The 22,963-nt window shown below is 36.5% G+C and overlaps 1 protein-coding gene and 1 long non-coding RNA gene across 4 annotated transcripts; one reads left to right on the top strand and one right to left on the bottom strand.

Moving 5' to 3' along the window:
* The first annotated feature begins 2,663 nt into the window (after positions 1 to 2,663).
* LOC136248965 (uncharacterized) lies at positions 2,664 to 14,797 on the top strand. Its single transcript, XM_066040839.1, has 4 exons — positions 2,664 to 2,973; positions 6,399 to 6,549; positions 9,451 to 9,578; positions 14,504 to 14,797. The coding sequence occupies exons 1-4, from the start codon at positions 2,743 to 2,745 to the stop codon at positions 14,681 to 14,683; spliced, it is 690 nt and encodes a 229-aa protein (XP_065896911.1). The 5' UTR covers positions 2,664 to 2,742; the 3' UTR covers positions 14,684 to 14,797.
* Positions 14,798 to 20,041: 5,244 nt separating this feature from the next.
* Positions 20,042 to 22,458, bottom strand: LOC136248961 (uncharacterized). Of its 3 annotated transcripts, none has more exons than XR_010697958.1 (4): positions 21,527 to 22,458; positions 21,152 to 21,215; positions 20,133 to 20,269; positions 20,042 to 20,077 (listed from the first exon to the last, which is right to left on the bottom strand). It is a non-coding gene; the product is annotated as an uncharacterized lncRNA (long non-coding RNA). The 3 variants fall into 3 exon arrangements; XR_010697957.1 differs by having other exon boundaries at positions 20,133 to 20,341; XR_010697956.1 differs by having other exon boundaries at positions 20,133 to 20,357.
* Positions 22,459 to 22,963: the final 505 nt, after the last annotated feature.

A 22,963-nucleotide genomic window follows, 5' to 3' on the forward strand; every position in this document is an offset into this window, starting at 1 on the left:
TTTAGGGAACATACTTACCAGTTGTAAGCAGCTCCAGTGTTTAAATTATATTGATAATGGGAATGTAAAGAAAACATCAGCACACTGCTTCAACTTACAACAGTTGTGTATTAAGTCAGTTGGATTTTAAAGACCTTCCTTTATTGTTTATGTCTACAACATCAGCTCATGGTACATGTAGTGTTGTGTGTGAGATCAGTGACCAGTGAAGGTGTTACTGTACTTGTAAGGAACTCTCCTAATCTTTGTGCTCTGTTGCATTATGGTATTATTGATGACAATGGTGACAGACTCAAACCAGAAATATTGGAAACCCAATTGAAGGAACAACATATCAATAGACATTTGTTTATGATTGGCAGTTAGCTACTTAGTAACAATTGGGCCATGAATACTTATAGCTAAGGAACAAGAAAACACTGATCTGTTTTCACAGTGGAACTACACTACATAACATGTGTGGCTGTAAGTGTTAGTAGCTATTGTGTTGCATAATGTCATTGTAACTTTATACAATGCATAGATTAATCAGCATTTAATTAATTACTGCATGATTAAGGCTGCAACTGTGTTCTTAGTTCAGTGTTCCTACAGGAGTTTAACAAAAAAAAGCTAGCTATAATATACCTAAGTATCAGACTCACAACTTTTAAGGAGATGCACTTTGCATAAATTTCATGGATTTTATTCACAAAGTCTTGATGTTGACATTTATACACATGGAATTAATGTCTGCAATGTCGGTCATAAGGCCAACATATATATAACCATAATATATGGAACGAGTCTAGCAATGTGTGTTCATGCAGTCTTGCTATGGTTTGTTGAGTCAATACCTATAAGAGGACTTGTTTTACTTTTAGAAGAGTAGAAAAATCTTACACAAGTATATTATCATATGGTATATATTCCAGCAAAGAGACAATAAAATATTATTTGATATGGGACAATACTTAACTTCTCCATTTTATAGACCCTTATTTTTCAAATAACAAATGTGACCGGATTTTGGAAAACCATGCTTTTGGGCACATGCAAAAGTTGCTGTGATATTTGTTGTGTACATAGGCTATAGCCATCAAACTGGTGCCTTTGGATGGTTTGAAAAACAAAGGAGTAATGGTCACAGAATTACAAAACAAAACCCAAACAAGTGTAAAATTGCGGAGTTGAGATATATACACAAATCAAAAAGTGCATGAAATTGTTGACTGAAAAAAGAAACTTAGGGACTTCCTTATTGAGCACCCAAATCCTTAACCACTGAGCCATTGCTATCATGGCTGTTTATACTATAAACGAAAATTCTAGTAAAAGTATATGAGCTACTAGTGGAAATTCTTTGTATGTTCTATTTAGAAGTCCTCGATCTATTACAATAACATTAACAAATAGTCATGCAATGCAATGCAATACAGTATACAATACATCATTGTTTTTGTTGATAAGAAGAAATGTGCAAACCCTAAAGCTAGCCTATGGCTGCATGCTTGCATGGGGTCATAGAAAGTACGAAAACACAAAGCTGTGAAAAAGGTGCAGGCTTCAAATTCTTATGTGAAAAAGGTTGTGAAATCAATGGTAGTGGCAAACCAGCTGCACTGATGTTACTAATAATGGCTGTGTGCATTATTAACATTTAATAGCACTGGCATCATTGCTACCATTTCTTGGCTACTGTCTTTGATTTCACAACTTTCAGTTTCGCCGCTTTTAAAGGCCGCACCTTTTTTCACTGTTTTTGTGTATACAGGTTAGTTTTTGATGCTCAACATTAAGTTCGAAGTGATTGTTAGCACTTAGCAGTGTAGTGATAGTTCTGAAGATGTTTATAGGTGGCCCCACTTTCCTTGTTCAATGTTTGTAAGAAAAGACTAGTTGAGCCAATACTCTAATAGAGCAGTCAATCACTCTAATAGAACAGTCACTTTTACATTTCTCAGTTCAAAGTTATGTAGCTACTCAAATTTTTACTTGTAAACTTCATTGTCAAAGTTGCCTCCCCTACACCCCATCCCTCCACTCTTTGACCTGCTCTACTGCCACTGCATCATGTTGTACAAAGTGCTCTTGGTATGAAAAGATTGTATATGCAGCAGACACGCAGGATACACTTTGTAAATAAAATGGAAAAAGCATACTGAAATCTGGAGCACTGTGAAATGTGTAAGCACAAAGGTAAGTGCATACAGTGCTATAAGGTTCTCAGTGAATAAACAACCAAAAAGGAATGATGTGATAATCGCAAAGGTAGATTTTTTATATTTAGATATTAAATGGTTGTGAGACTCAGACTGGAATATTTTTTATTAGGAATACACCCGACAAAAAAAAATAAAATAAAAAATAAATATCTTTTAATAAAATATCTTTGTTCTGTCTTATCCTTTCCATGTAAAATACCTGTTGTGAATGTCTTATCAGAACAAAAATCCTATAGCTGTATATTTTGCAAGTATCTACAGCTATACACAGTTATAAGCATCTTCTCTGGAAAGGGTGCATGCAGCTACAAGGTAAAGAATGCGTAAATGCTTGCATAGACACGTAGAGTAAAAATCCAGAGATAAATTGGTACCTTGTAGGTCCCTGGTCCTCAGTCTACCGCTGAGTGAGGGAGTTGAGTTCATCCATGCATAATAGGTAATTTCGTCATTAGCAAGTAAAAAATCACGTGCGATCACAAATGTTCATACTGATCTCCCCGCCGAGAACTAGTCACTAGTTTCACAACTGAAGGAAATGAACGAAGTTTATCCTGCCACGGTAAAATTTCTTAACGGAAATCTGGCAACTACGCTGAAGGGATGGAAAGAAATATGCGACCATTTAGAGAAAGTTCTTGGGAAGTGTGAAATTCACAAAGGTCACGACAGTGACGAGTATACACTTATTCAGTACGAAAGTCTTACTATCAAGATCTACGGCAAAATAACAGTGAATGACACCTTAACCACATTAAGCATGTGGGAAGTAAGTCTCAGATGCCATCTTTCTGTACATGTACTATGTTCGAGGCTATGTTGCGAGTGAGTAATGCCGCGTGGCCAGGACTTTCCAAAGCTCTGGCTTAACCAGGCCATAGATTGTAGAGGCTCTAAAATCTATGGTCAGACCCTCGCTCCCCGCGAGGGTCTGGTCTGTATCAATACTAGCATTTGTGCACTTGTGCAGCTAGAATGTAGTTAGCAGCTGTGCAGCTAGAATGTAGTTAGCAGCTGTGCACAGCCCTTGTGCTTCTATGAATATAATAGCGGATTATTAGATTCATGATCACCATATCCTGCTACAGGTAGTTAACTCACTCATGAATATGATTAAAACTTGGAAGCTGTTGCCAAGAATGGTAAGAAGCCACAGGCATTGCAGAGAAACCGTATCAATTTTGAAAATGCTGCAATTTGATTGGTATTACCTCTATGCTTGCAGTTCCACAAGTGCCTGTATTGATACATCGCTAATTATTTTTTCCGTGTGGGACACAGTGTAAAGGATAAGGGGGGCGATACCAGAAATTTTTGCTTCCAATTCAGTGATGTCATACAGTACAATAGTACTGTAGAGTAGGGACCATAGCACATTGATAAAAAAAGTACTGAAACAAGCTGGAGTAGTCCATGATATTAAATCACAGTAAAACAACAAGAAGTGTTATATCTCTACTGTGCATTTCCATTATGGTATCTTGAGCACAGTAAGGATATAACACTTCTTATTGTTTTACTGTGATTAATATCATGCACTGCTCCAACTTGTTTCAGTATTTTTTTTTTGTCAATGTGCTATGGTCCCTACTCTAGTTGAAAATTCCATTTTTTTGTGTACTTGTGGTATTATACAGATCACACAAGTACTGTGGTTATTTTGCTTAGTAACCAATTAGTGAACCTTATAGTGCTAAACATCTCTCAATGAAGACTGGTGGTTTGAACAAAGCTTGAATTATAGTAAGTAACAGCTAAAACATTTCATTTTTTAATCTTTAATTGCATCAGCAACACATGCATGGTAATTGCAAGTTTAGCATGGAAAATGTAAACAGGTATCGAAATTTCCAATTCTTCATAAAAAGTACTTGATACCAAAATTTCGGGAATTCTGGTATCATGGGGTATCAATATTTACTTGTATCACCCACCCCTAGCAAAGGAGATCTGACTAGGTGAGGCTATACCGTATAACCCAGATCTGGTTATATCATGTGTCTGCAGTGACCTTTGAAAGCCGCTGTCCAAAAAGATCAATACTCCCGACAACACCATGCTGTGTGCATTCAGATGTCATTGTACATATTAACTCAGTGCTATTGCATAGAGAACATGGGCCATGAGCTATTGTGTGGTAGTGATTTAGAGAGCTAACCTTCGGGATATATGTAGATTACGTTTTCGTGAACTGCTATTGTAGATAGCCCTTTTCTCCTAGAGGCAGTGTTGGGGTAGTTACTTTAAGTAACTCGTTACTTATTACAACAGAAATTATTTAGTTACAGTTACGTCTTACCCATAACTATATTAATATTACATACAATAGTAATCTCTATTATCTGGACACCTCTGTTGTCTGGACAGGCCAAAATTAGTTATATGGCTTGTAGTCTTTTGGCCATAATGTTAGAAAGAAGGAGCCTTTAGGTTGCTAATAGGTGATGATGAATTTTTATAGCCTATTAGGGAGTGTTCTGTAGTGACTTCCTCCTCTGCCTACTAAACTGTATAGCACTAACTGATAGCAGTAACAACATTTAAGTCAGTTATGTAGCACACCAGCTTACATTTCTGATAGTACTGCCAGGATAAGAGAGGTTCCACTGTATATTACTTTGTGCGATTGTGTTGTTTGAACAATGTGTAAAAGAGAAATTAAGTACCACGTGTAGCAGCAGTGAGACAGTTCCACCAAGAAGTAGCAGATTAAGGGAAAAACTTTGTGGTGGAGGATTAGGGGTGGGGGTAGAGTTTTGACATTGTTAGGATCAAGAATCTATTATGAAGGGGAGTATCCTTAAGTAGTTAGTTATAGATCTAGACTTGCTACATTGCAGCTATTAACTACTTCCACCTAGAATTGATAAAACACCCTATATACTCCTGTGTTTCAATTGCTGCTTTTAAAGCATTTTTTAGCTAATGTTTTACTGAAACTCACAAAATACCAAATTATCAGATTGCTCCCCCCCACTCCAAAAAATTTTTGTGTCTGATGTTGATCATGTTACCACTGTTGGTGGTAATGCGTTATGTAATATTATCACTTTTATGGTAACTATGTAATATAACGAAATATAGTATAAAAACTAGTAAAATTACTTAATGTAATGTGTAGTGTAGTATAGCTATTTTGTATGTGTCTAGTGGTTGTGTTTGTATTGTGTTTGTTGTGTGTGTGCTCTGGTAGGGAAGAAGGGCTTTTGCTAATTACCGTGAGGTTAAACAAAAAATCAATTGTCGTGTATCACTATCTGATAAGCTAATAGCTATCGCTTGCACGCGAACGACCACAGTTAATATAGTTAATAACTCAATAGATATCAGGAATAACATAGACAACTACAACTAACTGAATACAAGGTGAAACACAGTATATATAGATACAGGTACCATTAATGACGTCATAAAACATTACACACAGTTATAGCTATACTAGTCAGTCTATCACATCAATCAATACCATTGACATCTAATTCTTGCTCCATTCCTGGGCCTTTGACAGCGGAAATTTTTGTACCTGAATCAATTCCTATAGTAGCATCTCTTAATAGGTGGGGACATAGTGGGGATTTGACAAGCTTTAAATCTGACTCTAGAATTTGTCAAATCCCCATGTACTGCCCCACCCTACCTGGGGATGGGGAGATGGGGCATGACACTGATAGGTGCATTAATAGTTTAGGTCAACAACAATGTGCAAAACCTATCTACTGCTTAGTTGTCTGACTGTTCTATTAGAGTAGTTTACATTGCTTGGTAACTTTGTATGCAGTGGTAAAAAGACCCAATGTATACAACATGCACCTTGTCATAACAGGTAAGCACTCAATCAACTGATGTCTGGCCAAGTTTGTACAAGGCATTCCAGCAAAGTTGGCGTGTTTTCCAAACTGTGAAAATGACCGTTCTATTAGAGTATTTTGCCTAAAGTGTATATTCTATTATCTGAGCTCTGTATTATGTGTAAATGTATGGGCTTCATTTATCCAAATTTTTCCATAATCCAAACACACCTAGGGCTCAATGAGTTTGGATAATGGAAGGACCACTATGTGGCATAAACGTAACTGCCACATCAACAGGTTGAACAGGAGTCCATAAGTGCTGCACCCACAGTGAATTTAAATAACTGTATTATGACTAGTTCACATTATAATACAATGTAATGTGTTTATGTGTTCAATACAGTATTATCACATCATTGAATATGCCAACAAGATATCATTACAAGTGCAAGCTGCAACCATACAATATCAGCAAGCCAGTACAACTTACCAATTTGGGTTGGTGGAAAAAGGACCTTGGAAGCCACTAAGGTCTGATAACAGTTTCGAAGACAGTGAGCAGTTGCATATATCATGTATACCATACACCAGCTGATACATAGCTATATTGATGTTCAAATGTGTCCCTAAACTAGTAAAGTAAAAGAAGGGTCATTCCATGTCAAACCACCGAGAAATTGTAGGGTCACCTCTCGGATTTTGACGAAACTTGGTGTGTTTGTAGTACCTATGGTGCTCATCATCTATACCAATTTTTAGCCTCATATACCACATAGTTTCTGATTTATGACCAAATATTTTGAATATTTCATAAAAAATTGGTTCATCTTGAGTTACAAAATCAACTGTAGCTCACCACTGTGTTAATATTTTAAAATAAAATTTTCAGCAATTAAAAACTGTTAATTGATCTTTCAAGTAATCCATAAACTATGGGATATCAATTTAATTAAGGTTCAAAAAGGCTCCATTAAAAACTTTAATCCTTAATATTTCAAAAAAAGCTGCTTCAAATTCTTTGAATTTTTTGGTAAATAATAATTAGGTTATGGTCTATTGTTGGTAAAATTTTTGTGGTGGGGCCACAATGGGTTCAAGAGATATAATTAAATATGTTATGGTATGTAGTGGAATTTTGTAGTCTATTATTGCTATATGGGAATGTATACCTCTAATAACCACTGCTGATAAGGCCATGCCAACTTTGTCTCTCACAATGAAGGTGTCCAAGTGCAGTACAACACGTATTAGTGACCACCTGTATTGAAAGACCAACTTTGTGCTGCAATTTATTTAGTCCGATTTACTGTATGGGTAATTCCATATCAGTTCACCAAAGTTTTGCACATGGCCTCCTCAGAATTGGACAAAATTTGGTGTGTGGGTATCCAAAGCAGTCATCTGTCCCTTCACCCATTGCTTGTATGGCTTCCTAGAAATGGCTTATTTAGTATTCCATTTTTGCTGTACTTGTGACCATTCAAAGCATCATAACCTTGGTGTTTTTAAAATAAATTGTATCACTTTCAAGCTCAAAGAAAAAGCTTTCATTTAGTGTATTTAACAGCTTAATTTAAGTCATTTCTTTTTTTCCAGAGTACACACAACCACTTCTTGTCCTTGGGTCTATGAGAGTTAGAATGTCATCCATTGGTATAGTGTGGATATTCTGGGGCTCTGGGTGCTTGAATGAGTGTGGATACAGAAATGTCAGCTTCACTTCCTTAGTGTCACTGCAAACTTCAAGCACACAAGCTAACCACCGATTCTCTTCATGTAAACAAGTGACAAATCCAGCAATCAATTCTGGTGAAGCTTCATTCTTTGCTAGAGCAACTCTCTTTCCTGAAAACATCAGATTATGAGTAAAATTTTATTTCCATTTTGCTATCTGAGATTGGCACAGAAGAGTGTAGTTTTCTTGTACCATAGATTGTACGTGAGAGTTGAAAGCAATGCCCCTGTTGTCTTGAACAATCTTCATTGTTACAATACCCAAAGCAAACAGTAGGTATGTTACTACATACTCAGTTGAACAACTGACATCGTGTCATTAGCTGGTCATTAGCTGGTCATTGTACTGCCTTTGTAAGCTATATAAGCTGGCTGCATTTGAAAACTATATAACTGTATAAATTGCAGCACAAAGGTGTTCTTTCAATACAGGTGGTCACTAACACAGGTTGCACTATACTTAGACACCTTCATTGTGAGAGACAAAGTTGGCATGGCCTTATCAGCAGCAGTTATTAGAGATGTACACTCCCATATAGCAATAATAGACTACAAAATTCCACTACATACCATAACATATTTAATTATATCTCTTGAACCCATTGTGGCCCCACCACAAAAATTTTACCAACAATAGACCATAACATAACCTAATTATTATTTACTACAAAATTCAAAGAATTTGAAGCAGCACTTTTTGAAATATTGAGGATTAAAATTTTTAATGGAGCCTTTTTGAACCTTAATTAAATTGATATCCCATAGTTTATGGATTACTTGAAAGATCAATTAACAGTCTTTAATCACTGAAAATGTTATTTTAAAATATTAACACAGTGGTGAGCTACAGTTGATTTTGTAACTCAAGACGAACCAATTTTTCATGAAATATTCAAATTATTTGTGGTCATAAATCAGAAACTATGTGGTGTATGAAGCTAAAAATTGGTATGGGTGATGAGCACCATAGGTACTACAAACACACCAGGTTTCGTCAAAATCTGAGAGGTGACCCTACAATTTCTCGGTGATTTGATATGGAATGACCCAGAAGTGAAGAAGTGTTCTCTCCCAATGGTTTTGTAATATAACCGTGTTTTCATATTAACACAAGTTTGCTATGCCCAAATGTGCACATCCAATAGTGTTCTATGGCTTCACAACTCACTCATTCTTGCAGAGCTGTTTGATAAAGTATTTCCATTGTTTCAAGGATACTGCCTGTGAAACAATGAACAAGGCTCAGGTGACATAAACAGTGTGGTAGTACTGTATAGTAAGGAACATGGAGCCAGCAAACAAAATAATCCAACACTTCACTCCTTAAACTGATTAACTCACTCTTAGTATCAAAATGGAGGTGATGTAGCTACACTCATGGAAAATTTCAGATAATTATATGCCATGATCATAGTGTTATGAAGCTTCCAAGTTCAAAAAATGGGTCAGTTTTTGTGTGTGAAAAAGGTACCTTTTTGCAAATCCAGTCACAGATTATCTATGATACAACTTATTGGTCCTATCATTTTTATGCTTATAGCAGCTAATAGCTACCTCAGTCTGAAAATAATGTGAGGTTTAGTGATAAAAAATTTTACAAAATCCACCTGGTGAACTTAACTGTTTCCCTACAAAGTTTTGGCACTGCCGTTCTTCTAGAAAGTTGTGTGAATGCGTTACACTGTCATGTTATACTTTAAATGTATTCTGTATTTTGACAGCAATCATCTGGTTACATGGATGTCATGACAAAACAGATGTAGAGCTATTCAATGGATGTACCAATTTATATTTGCAAGTCCATAAAGAGGGGACTGGATATAAGGTGCATGTTGCTGACAGACCATTAGTAAGTGATATACATGTTTCTAATATATATGACCATCTCAGCAAAAAACCTGACTTGTTTGCACAGCTTCCATTTTTTTTTCTTTTCTCAGCATTATTAGCAGTGTCCAAGGAATGGATCACCAAAGTTTCAGCCTTCTGTGGTGAGTAGTTGTAGAATTATAGCGCTAGACAATAGGAAGAGCAAGACAATCGATTTGTACTGAAAATAAAGTACAGGCGCTTACATTCACAGCCATAACTTCTGTTTGCATTAGTCTGCAATGTTGCGATTTGGCTTAAAATGTTCACCATGGATTAGCAAATTAGCCAAGGTGTAGTGTTAGCCGTGTAGTCACTTACGCATATGGGTATGAAGGCGGTTTAGTTGAAGAAATGATGTTTATGTTTACCACATCGTAAACAAATACATGTGACATGCATACTGTTTGGGCTATAGAAACTAAAAAAGATTTTTCAAACTCTCCATGAGCAGGCGAATAAGATGGTGTATAGTTTTAATCGATTTAAGTCTTTCTTCTTTGAGTAATGGCCTGATAAAAACTTGCACATTTTTATGGATTTTTTAAAAATTTCATTGTTCTCAATACACATGCTTATGCCAACAAGTTGGGTTTTTGCAGCTATAGTATGTTCACGTTGAGCTGAACCCTGAAAAACAGCTAAAAATTAAAAGTGGATTTTTTCTCAACAGAGTTAACATTTCTGCCAACCAGATGATTATTGGTAACAGCAAAGGTGTCAACAACAGACATGTACAGTTTGGCTCCATTACAAGTTCGGGAAAGGGCTCTAATGGACACTATACTTATATGGCTTCTCCATAGGAAATGTATTGTGAAAATTTTGATTGGCCGTAAATATTATGTCAAACATTTGAACAACAAGATTTTGAAATATTTTTAGCGGATCAAGCAGTACTACAAATGAGCCAAATTTCAAGATCGTGTGTAATTGCATCAATGAGTTATTAAATGTTTTTGAGGATTCAGCTCAACGTGAACATACTATAAACATGATAAACAATGGTATAATATATGATATACAAAAGTGTAGTAGTTATCACAAAGATATCCAAAATGGTGACAGCAATAGTAAGCACTAAAACTAACCTGTGAGGCAGAAGACTGATGGTGTGCTTTTGTGAATTATCTCATCATATTATTAACTTTCATGTTTGCACCAATAGTCCCATGTATTGTCTCAGTCTTTTGTCATAGTACTACATCGTAGGGGATCCCTTACAAAATGACAGGCACCCTCCAAAATGCCTCCTCTAAGAACTATTAGAGAAACATCTTGTGCTATGAAAATTTTCTTTACGAAAGATTCCTAACGTCATTAAAATAAAACAAAACAAAAACTATTGCAGGAGCCATTTTAAATTAATAAACATTATAGAATATAGCTACTAGTCATATAGTAGTCTAACTATTGCTATTGTACATCATGTATTATCAAATGGTACCTATTAACAGGCTGTATAACAGCTAAAGGTCAATAAGCTTATTGAACTGTAATAGTAATTTTAAGGCCAGGTAAACTTGATTATTTGATTCTCATCCACAAAACTTGGACTTTGCCATTGTTGGGGTAGTTAGTAACTTGTTACTTATTACTACAGTATTACTTGTAATGAAGCCATTTACATATTATTCATAAAATAAAGTAAATATAATAATATTATTATGTTGCTTTGTGCAAACAGCCTTAAGCTGTCATGTGTGCAACCACCATCGTAGCACGTAACACAATCCTGTTGTTTGAACAATGCATTATTCAAGAGAAAATAACAGTATTTTCTGGTCAGTGCTTCATTCATTAGTTCGAGGTGAACTTTATTACTGCTTCGTTACTTTGTTGTGGCTAGGCATTACTCAGTGGACTGTAACTTTGTTACTGCAGGTCATGGAACGGTAATAAAATTGCTTAATATTCAGGTCGTTACAATAACTTCATACTCATTTTATACTTGTAAGTAAGCATATTTTGGTTATGGTAGTACTGTTTAAGTAGGATTGCCCCCATAGTCAACAAAATATCACCACCCTAGAACATCTTAAGGGGCAAAAAGTACCTTTATGGAAGAGTCTTAGTGTATCTAAAGTTGAATATAACATTAAATCTACCAAAAAATACCATATATAAGCCCTGATATTGATTTTTTTTTAAATCATCCAAACCCTTTTTTTTGGTCTGCCTGCCTGCCTGCCTGCTAGCCTGACTACAGTCGCAAGGCTAGATGCTAAACAATGCATCGTATGACCACCATTTTCAGCCACAATAACAAGCTCACCAGTGGCATGCGTCTTTTGGGGGCTCCGATGATTGCTTGCTCTCTGCGCCTTGCCTTTCCTTTTATCTTCAATCATGCTGGTCGTCTTCTTCTTCATGCTAGGAAACTGTATTGAGGCATTAATTTTCCATATCAACACTTAAGTCTAGTACAGCTGGATGAGGGATATGCCTCCTAATGATCTAGCTGTACTGATCATTAATTCATGCTTCTTATTAGTAACACAGAGCATGCCATAGCTACACCCCTTAAATATCATGCATTGTTAGGCCCACTTGAGTTACTCTAATAAAGCAGTCACTCTAATACAACAGCCACATTCGATATTCTAATAAAATAGTCACATGAGCATATCATAGCTATAGCTATAACAAATTATTAATTTAAAAATGAAGTAGGGATCTAAGCAATAAGCGCTAGTGAGTCAAGGGATAAATGATGGTATTACAAAAAATGATTAATTTAAAAATGAAATAGGGATCTAAGCAATAAACACTAATGAGACAAGAGATGAATGATGGTATTGCAACATAGCTCTGTTGTAAAATCCCTGGCATGTCATAACGATTATTTTGTCCAACGCCAAAGTAGGGATTTTCCCACAGAGCTATGTTGCAATATAATAATTTATCCCTTGTCTCACTAGCATTTATTGCTTAGATCCCTACTTTATTTTTAAATTTATCACTTTTAGCATTACCTAGTTACCACAAAGGGTAATAATATTAAGTAACACATTATCCCCCTAACACTGGAATTTGCATGCAGGTGGGGGTAATTATCTAACTGTTTTCAGGCACTATACCATTGTTCTTGGTCAAATTCCCTTCGGATTGGTACCACTTTCATTTATACACTTGAAAGCGAATCTTTTGATCCACGTTGAAATGTAGTGACATCATATCTAAAGAGGATCAATTGCTTTTTACTATTTAGCCAATCACATTAGAAAACTTATCATGTGATCTGGTGTGTATGATATCATACGGCAATCGCTTCCACCAGTATTCTGGAGCTGGTGGGTGTGCCAAGTTGTCAAACAAGATACATACCCCCCACAACATGCCACTAGCAAGGCACGGACTGCCATCAAAGCAAGCTGAAAGCAAGAAGAAACACAACTGTGTGTGGAAGATTATGCACTTCACTGCTATACACCATCATGAGAGGGATTACGTTTAATTAGTCCAATACAACACACAAGATCTACTATACCAGGCATGGGTCATGGGTTAGCTGTAACAGTTTTGGATGTCAAACATTCTTATCCTCTGGTTACTCTGCAGGGAGTTGCAACTTTCACCTCTACACTGTTAAAAATGAAGTGCTATGATAGCACCTCTAGGTGCTATTTTTTGACTGAAGCAGTCAAAATTTAGCACTTTTAGGTGCTGCCATGGCATTTTTAGGTGCTACCGTGTCACCTCAGTTTTAACAGTGTATTAGGTAAATTGTCACTAGAACTTTGTTCAACTACCCCAATAGAATGCACATCTACTCTAATAGAGTGCTCACAGGCAACCAAATACTCTAATAGTACAGCCACTTTTCATTTGAAGGATACTGCTGATATCTGTTACTGTATGCAACAGGCAAAAAAAATACCCTTCTCAGTATATTGGCATTACTGATGTAATGTTCAGTTTACCTTCTGGCTATACAGATTTAGAAGTTAAATACAACACATACAATTATACACACTTTGTTATGCAATAATTAAACAGCACAAGAGTACCATCACGCTGAACCATGACTAGGAAGAAACAGAACAAGTACTCTAATTGAACACACATGCACTGACACCAATACTGAACAGTCATTATAATTACAGACATCTGTATAACCACTGATCCACTGTATGTGCAAATTGCAAGTAGAATTGGAATAATTCACTGTGGTGATGTATACAATTATTTGTAATGGAAACCAACTCTGACACACTATGGTATCTGAATGAAATAGAACACTACCCAGGACATGTGTTTGTCATTCACACTTATTCCAGGACCATCAGTATAGTCACTACAACAAACAGCTCATGCATCTAGATCTGTATATATGTGGTGTTTTGAAAAACCTATAGCTTTGTAGATGTTACAAGCTATACAACACACCATACATTGAGGTTATAATGCAATATGCATTTCAAGCAAATGCTATTTTGGGTATTGATATTTAGATCAATATCATACGATAATTGATAATCAGTTGGAATGTTGTTTCAGATTCCATGTGTTTGCATGGTGATGACTAGTGACCGTAGTCATAGATTTATAAACCCCAGGTACCTGGGGTTTATAAATCTATGCTGTAGTGTAATTAGTTTGTAGTATACTATTTAAAAGTTCATACGATGTAGCTGCACACATTGGTGTTAGTAACAAGCATATTTTTGCATGTGTGGGTACAGCTATAGTATAATATAATAATGCAGTACAGTATTACAGCTTAGATATTTTCTCATGGTGCTATGTTGTTGTCATGCCAATGTAGGGATTTTCCCACATAGCTGTGTTTTCACTACTTTTTATTACTTAAATCCTTAAATTTCTACTTCATTTTACATACACTAGTAGTTATACAGAACTTTGTGTTTATCAATTGGCATATGTAATTATGTGTGTTCTTAGGAAACTGATCCTTTATCACGTTTTGATCTGAGTGATCCTAATGGTACCATCAGACTTGTCGCTGATCGGAATTGTTATCTCAAGTTTGATAGTACAAATCATCTTGTTCTTGCAGATAACACCGGTGACATTGATGCCCCGCGCACTTCTGAGTTTCACTTTGCAATAGACATTTTATGAAGACATTATAACTTTGGTTATGAAGACATTATAACTTTAGTAACTACGTTGATTTTGAATAGTCTATAAGATATGCTGAGCAAATAATTTTTATGATTACTTATTATGAATGTATATAGTGTTGTCAGTCTGGGCTGCCTGGGGCAGTAAGAACAAGTGCCCACTCCTCAACCTTAGTCTGATCTGGCAGAAGAAAATTGGCTGAACCTTACAATATGGTCAACATGTAGTTTTGTTTGTACCACAGAAATCATTTACCTCCATCAGTACTGGGATATTTTTACTTTAGGATATTTGAGTAAAACCTCTATGAAATCATACTCCCATAATATTATCACCAACTCAATAGTAGTATATTATAAATGTCTACTTTTGCGCTTTTCAATAAGTAAATAATGTATCTGTGGCCATATGTATCACTGTAATGTGCTCACAATTAATTGAGTTAATGGTACATGGGTGCAATGCACAATACATGGAAAATAGCTACAAAATGTGTTGGCATGATACAATTATTAGTAGTACATGAGTCAAACAGTTCAGCCACGCATGCAACATCTCCCAATAATGCTCTGGAGGTTTGTGAACAACTCTGAATTGGATAACTTGATCCTGCTTGACTTTCTGCAGCATTCCCTGCTCTCTCACTTGTAGATTCATCTTGGGGTATCAGATGGATCTCACAGCCTGGGTGCCAGGTCAGTGGTGATCGTTTCTGCAAACTACAAGCCTGGATGGCATAAGATTTACACATCTACGCACCCATACTAATAGCTGAAAGTAGGTAGTGTTGAGTTCTTTGCCAACAGTCAGTTTCATTTGCTTATTATAGACTTGTAGGCATCAGTTATCTTGAGATCAACAGCTGGGGAGTCAGCTAAGGGGCAAGTTGGGGTAAGTCTGTGACAATTTTCTGTCCAAACAATAATTCTGCAACACCTTGGAGGTGGGGTGGTTTGATAGCTGTGTAGTGCCATTATGGATATGTGTTAAGTAGGAATAAAGTGTTCTCACTCCTAATCCATTGTTTGATTAGGAAGGCTCGTTATTATTAAAACTGACTACTTATGGGGGTAAACTGGTATATGATTGCTTCTGTCAAAGCCAATACAGATTGGTTACAACAGTATTACCAACCCCTTGGATTTGTCACTGAATTTGTCATATCATTTGATGGATTTTATTGAAACAATTGGCCATTGCATGTTCTAACCTTCAGTGACTTGATGTGTTTAATGTTAAATAAATAATTATTTACAAGAGGTTTAGACCGGTTAGTGAGGTGGACAACTGTGAGAAATATTAAGTGATATGAAGTTGACCCACCTAGCAGTGGAGCTGTGTGCTTTGTTACCATCTGTAGAAGATGAGGAAAAGTTGATTGCATAATTTCATAAAAGTATACAAATTGCAAATTTACAGGCATTTGAGTCTCATTGCATTGGTGACTGTGATACTTGCATATCTAAATTTGTTGACAAGAGCATATCAGTGTTATCACACTTTCCATCGCTTATTCACTATGTGATAAGGATTTATCTCCACTTCAAAACCATTGCTCTACCGGACCTTCTCACCAGCTGTAAGACCCTCAAGTGTTTAATTTATGATCACAATGTGATTGTGCAGAAACTGTCCTCACCAGTATTCTGCTCTAACTTACAAGTTTGCATTAAGTCATACAACACAGACCTTTCTACAATGTGTATGAATGTAATATCAGCTCATGGTGGACTGGTATATACATGTAGTGTTATTTGTGAGATCAGTGAAGGTGTTACTGTACTTATAAGGAACTCGACTGTTCTACTGACACTTTGTATTGTTCTGTACAATGGTGTTATTAATGACAACGGTGACAAGCTCCAACCAGAAATATTGGAAACTAAACTGATTCAAAAACAAATTTTTACCAAAGGCAACTGTTTATGGTGGGTAGCTATGTAGTAAAAGTAAGGCCTAATCGTAGTGAACATGTGGCTGTATGTAAACAACAAGAAACACTGATCTGTTTTCATTGTGAGACGGTACTTATAATCTAGAATTGTAGCAAGTACTCTTGACCTTAACATAAGGAGTAAATGATGTAGCAAGAAATTTACAATTTTTTACTTTGGATTCTTTTTTGTAGCTATTATTTGACATATACTTGTATGCACAGGCATGGTTCTAAGGGGGTTTCACCAGTTTCCGGAAACCAGTCAGCTTTTGAGATCAGTTGAAAAAATAATTAAATGCTCAACGAACTTTTAGCCTAAACTGATCGTATTTAAGTACTTGGATAGTTTATTAAGTAGCTATTAGTGATCAAATTACTCTCCACCACACAAAACAATCCAAAATACTTCATTTGCACCTTTGAGCACATTAAGCGCTAATTTTTGATTCCATAACTTCTATAACTGCTCTATGTAATGTATTAAACCTCTCTATATATGCTTAGAATGACATATTAGGCACTCGTAGTTAACTAAATAATCTATATAGTAGGTTCTAATTCCAATACCACTGTATGGACCCCGCCCCTATACCTTAAAGTTGGAAACCAGTCAGCAATTTTTCTAGAACTGCCCTGTATGCATTAGCATGGAGTAACTGAACGGAGCTTGGTCAGATGAGACTATATAGACTTTAGTTGGCTACATGGTCTATATGGATGGCACACTACTAGACCAACTTTTGTTCACGACTACAGAATGATCAACATTAGATTTTGTTGTACTCATTATTAAGGAATCAAGTCATGTTGTGGACACACTCGTTTGATGTTCATTAGGTGCTTCAAAGTGAAGCATGAACATACATGACCCCAATTTAGAACATGATTAATATTTGTGAATTTTGTGTAGTTTCACCACATCTAATCAACTACAATAAATTAGTGTGTTTATATTCATGCAAAGATCAAAGTATAATGGACTTATTCCATAGTGACATCATGAGCACAAGATGGTTTATTTATTAAGGTTTTACAGCACAAGTGCTGAAGGTCTGTAGGACACCTGGTCCTACTATTTGGAGGACTAATATACAGGCACCTATGCATATGGAGAATTAATCATAGTTCAGCCTGGAAATGAAATATGAGCTCTAAGCAATATATAGATATGGTTAAAAGACAATTAATAAACTGGCGTATCTTGTTTCATGACTGAAATATGATTGATCAAATAGTTTCTCCATAGGTTCCTGTACAGTAGTCCCAAAAATATTACAACCATATATTTTGTGTTTGTGACATCATGTGATGCCATTGTGGATAAGGTCCATATGCATGTTGTGTTCTAATTCTTTGCTAGTAGCACTCCTCGTTTTCCCTCTGGTATATCCTGCATGCATGCACCTCTAAAAAATAAAGTGTACTTTGCACACAAAATGTAGTCACAGTGCACACTTTAGGCCTAAAAGTGTGTACCATGACATTATTTTTGCACACTCCATTCTTTTTACAGTGTGGCATCAATAAGTGTAAGAATTTGACAATTTAATACTTGGTATGGCCTTACTTTAGTCATGTTAGTATATTGCTATACTTGTCCATGCATGTCGGGCAATGATATCCCTTGCTTCAGCACTGTAATAGCCTAATTGTTCCTGACCAATATAAAAATTAAACTAAAATTAATATTATAATAATATTATCTGTTGCTTAGCACAGCTGCATGTGTACAGTACAGTCAGTACTATATCAACAGCCAGTTGTTCATGTTCAAAGATACTGCATGTGATTTGACCTCAATTAATAGTATGTCTGCACTATGTTTTAACTATCTTTCCATAGGGGACTAAAACTTACATATTGCATGTACACATTACTTCTTGCTTAATAAATTGAAAAAGTGTGTGGGTGAGTGAGTTGAATATTTTTGGAAGTTGATGCATTATCATAATCATGGAGGCTTGGGTTTTTCTGGCCAAAAATGTCACCTAAAAACCAGATTCATATACTTTCCAGGTGCTTTGGCAGTATTGGTTAGGTACAACTAAGCCCAAAAATGCCTTCAGTATGACCCTAAATGCTCCCAATAGATTGCTACACTTGCTCCATTGAATACCAGTAAATTACTGATATTCAATGGAATTTTCTACTAACTGAATGGAAATTGTCCACATTTTCCATGGTGACTGAATCACCAGATTGCAGAGGCACTTCTTCTTCTGTTCTTTGTTTGTAAAACTACATATTAGGTTGTGGACATAGCTAAAAGCGAAGCATAATGGCCACTTCACTTTCGAGCACTTGACATCCAGTGCTGGGGGTGGTATAGGAAAAGGCAGTCCATCTGGCCCAGGAAAAACATAAACAAAAGAAACTTCACTTTCGAGTCTGTAATTGATAGTTGGGGCACATGTTCAGACAAAACATGGCACCACTCAGTCTTCTTTTGAGTGTGGGTTTACCAGTATTTGTTACAAAGAAGAAACAAGTATACGGAATTTTAGGGATTAAAAGGTTAGGAAACAAGGGAGGTTGCCTATACACCTTCAGATATTCTAGTGGACATTTAAATGATACAGGCTTAATGAGGGATTATAGTTGTTCACTAGTATATCTGCAGGTGAAGGTAACCTCCCTTACTTGTCTACTTTCTGAGTTTATTACATTTGGATGGGATAAACTCCATTTGTTGCTTCTCAGTCCATGCATGTTTGTGGGGAGATTAAGTTACAATGCTGTCTCAGGTGTATGGATGGTAAAGCAGATTAAGATATCATCTACATAGAGTCTATGTTGATCTTGTATGATGTTGTTAATCACGATAAAGAGCAGTGGCGGATCCAGGGGGGGGGGCACGTGCCCCCCTCCTCCCTTAAAAAAATGTATGTAAGATCGAGATACTCTAATAGAGCAGTCAATCACCAATCACTCTAATAAAGCAGTCACAGTGTTCATGGGGAAGTGTAGCTTACTTAGGAAGCTATAAATAGGATTTTATTTTACATAACATACGTGATATAATATATTTGGTAAAGGATAACTAGCTATTATTGTTGTGACCTTTTTTTTTTTTTTTTTTTTTTGCTCTTCAACTTTTTTTCAGCAAGGTGCCCCCCCTCTTTCCAGACTCTGGATCCGCCCCTGCACAGTACATATAATGCATGGACTGGTGGCACTACCCATGGTAGATGGAATGAACAGAACTCTGGGATGGGTTTGCTAACATCATCAATCTGATCAGACATTGCAACAGAACCTTTGGAATATTGAGGGCTCACCATTTTTCTGATCATATACTACTCTAATAGAACACACAGTAGTTGGTGGACAAACATACCATACAGTCACTACAACCATTTGGATTATTGAAAGTTAACAAGGATGTAGTTGAAATTGTAATAATTGAAATGCAACCTCACCATTGTCATGAATTCTTTCAAATCATATTGACATTCCTACAAGAGTTGTATACAATAATACCTCACAACTATAATACACTAAAATACGTACCCCTACACTCTCTCCTCTTGAATTCAACATTGTTGTATCATCCTCCATGTTGTCCTCTACAATACCACTATCTCTGTTGTCCACAAAGTGTTCACTGTTAATAGTTGTAGTAGATGGTGTAGTAGGTGGAGAAATGTCTATTTCAGAGAAAGTAGAATTGCTTGTCATTGAGAATATGTTGTTTGATATTGATACAATTAACATTGATTCTGTTGATGTAGAACTCTGTAAATATTTGCAATGCTCACAGATGTGATATAACATTGTACAATCTAGCTAGTAACATGTACATACATGTTATACACTGTACAGTAACGTATACCACCTGATCCCAAGACAGAATTAACAGCAGCTGTATAGCCGCACTTGTCTTGTGGCACTAGTACACAATACATTCAATGGTGTTGGGGAATGCTGTATGGCTTTCCCGTTAGTTATGAATTACAATTATTCTCACTGCTATTACAGGCCTGTATGCAAGGGGGTTCTAGTTTAGTGATTGAAATGTCACCAATTTCAGCTTTATAATATTCATTTTCACAAACCTTTCCTCAGGGGGGGAATATAAGTATGCTTTGCATACACTAGCTGTTTTATCACACCACATAAAAGTGATCCACTTTATCATCTAAAGAACCCTCCCTGATAAAATTCTTGCTACATATGGCCTTTGTGTTATCAGTAGTGATACATGCTTCATATTCACATTAAAGCAACTGTAATAACTATGTAGTTTGTACAATTATGCTGAGCTAGTATGAGTTGCTTCAAATTTGATTGATAGTGTGTCAACCACGCAATAGCCCTTTGTTGTGATAACATCAATGAGTATAACTTTAGTAACATGATTCACAAATTTAATAATTTGCATCAAACAGGAGATTAGCTGGTTAGCTAGCTTGACATATCACTTCACCAAACTATATAGGGAAATTAAATTTTCACCTTGAATACAACTTGCTATAAATTATGGTAATTACTGTATATACTAAGAATTTGTCTGGTGTGTATTTCCATACCTCCTCCAGAGGTCCATCATTGTTCCCCAGTTCTTGCGGTGACGTGGTAAAGAGTTCTTCATTGCTACAAGTATGTATGAGGTATTTTTACTTTGCCATTTTTAATATAATGTTTACGCAAAAATGTATTGTATACATATATGTACCAGTACATTGTGCACAGGCCATAGATACCTATTTGAAACTCAGGTAATATGGCAAGAAAGATACAACTCCATTATTTTACTGCATTTGCTGATAAATTTATCAAGAGAATTATAATGAAAAACTATTGTATTGCAAATTGACTGAAATAGGTTGGTAAGGCCCAAACAACAACTTTTTTAGTGTAGGTATGGCCTAATGATGTGCATACAGTTAAAATAATTCACTGACCATGTGTCACCCAATATAGGTGTTCTCTACCATCACAGGTTCATCAATGTTTTCTTCCACAGTAGACCTAGTCTCTACCACCACAAGTTCATCAATGTTGTCTTCCACAGTAGGCCTAGTCTCTATTACTGTTGTCTTCCACAGTAGACCTAGTTTTTACCACCACAGGCTCATCATTGCCTTCCACAGTAGACCTAGTCTCAGATTCATCAATGTTGTCTTCCACAGTAGACCTAGTCTCTATTCAACAGTGTTGTCTTCCACGGTAGACCTACTACCACCACAAGTTCATCAGTGTTGTCTTCCACAGTAGACCTACTCTCTTCCACCACAGGTTCATCGTTGTCTTCCACAGTAGACCTATAGTCTCTACCACCACAGGCTCACCGTTGTCTTCCACAGTAGACCTAGTCTCTACCACCACAGGTTCAACAATGTTGTCTTCCACAGTATAGACCTCCATGGTCTCTACTACCACAGGTTCCAAAGTAGAACTGGTTTCTGGTTCATCAACATTGTCTCCTACTGTTGACCCTACTGTAGATCTGGTCTCTGGTTCATGTACACTGTCTCCCACACTAGATCTGGTCTCTACCATCTCCACTGGTTCATCAACATATAGGAGGAAGGGATTCGGCAACATTCTATCTAAAGTACCCCTGTTAGGCCACTCCAATTGGTAACTATGTTTCTGGTCCACCGCCCACATCCTTTTTTGGAGAATGTGAAATTTCAGAAATACATGGGTAAATGCCCGCATCAGCTTTTTGAAAAACCTGGATTTCAGAACAAATATTGGGCTTCAACAAGTATGCTAAATCTAACTATTTAAGTGTCATGATTTGTATTTTATCTGCAAGAAATGGACAGAATGCATAGTACGGATTGATATACTCTAATAGAACAGTCAGTAAATCACAAAAAATACTCTATTAAATTATAACTCACAGAGGATAGTTGTAAAGCAACCAGCTGGAGCAGCAAGAAAGACGCCTCGAGACGCCTAGAAAACGTTGATTATCCCATTATCTATGGGCGCACCATAAGCGCTTACGCATGGTTGCCATGGTTACAGGCTCGCTCGCCCCCCAATACTTTTAAAGATGGTGAATTGCAACACTGGAAGAGTTCGTTGTGCTATTCTATTTTTTGTTGCCATTGTGCTATTAGGAGCTCACTTCAAGCTGGAAGGACGACCTAGCGACCTTGACAACTACACAGCTGCTAACCTTACAGGCATCCAAGTTGGAACAGAGGAAGCCACGAGTGGAAGTTACGTACTTAGCTGGGATTTTCGTGAGGGTCAGACATCTGCTGCAAGAAATTTGCTATCGCTGGTACATTGGGCAAGTGATATGAACTTAACCGTGGTAGAACCATGTGTACACAATTCTTATTTCAGTCTTGCTAGCTGTATCAATACTGCAGCAGCAGTCA

Source organism: Dysidea avara, chromosome 3 (genome assembly GCF_963678975.1).
Source record: "Dysidea avara chromosome 3, odDysAvar1.4, whole genome shotgun sequence".
Classification (NCBI taxonomy): Eukaryota; Metazoa; Porifera; class Demospongiae; order Dictyoceratida; family Dysideidae; genus Dysidea; species Dysidea avara.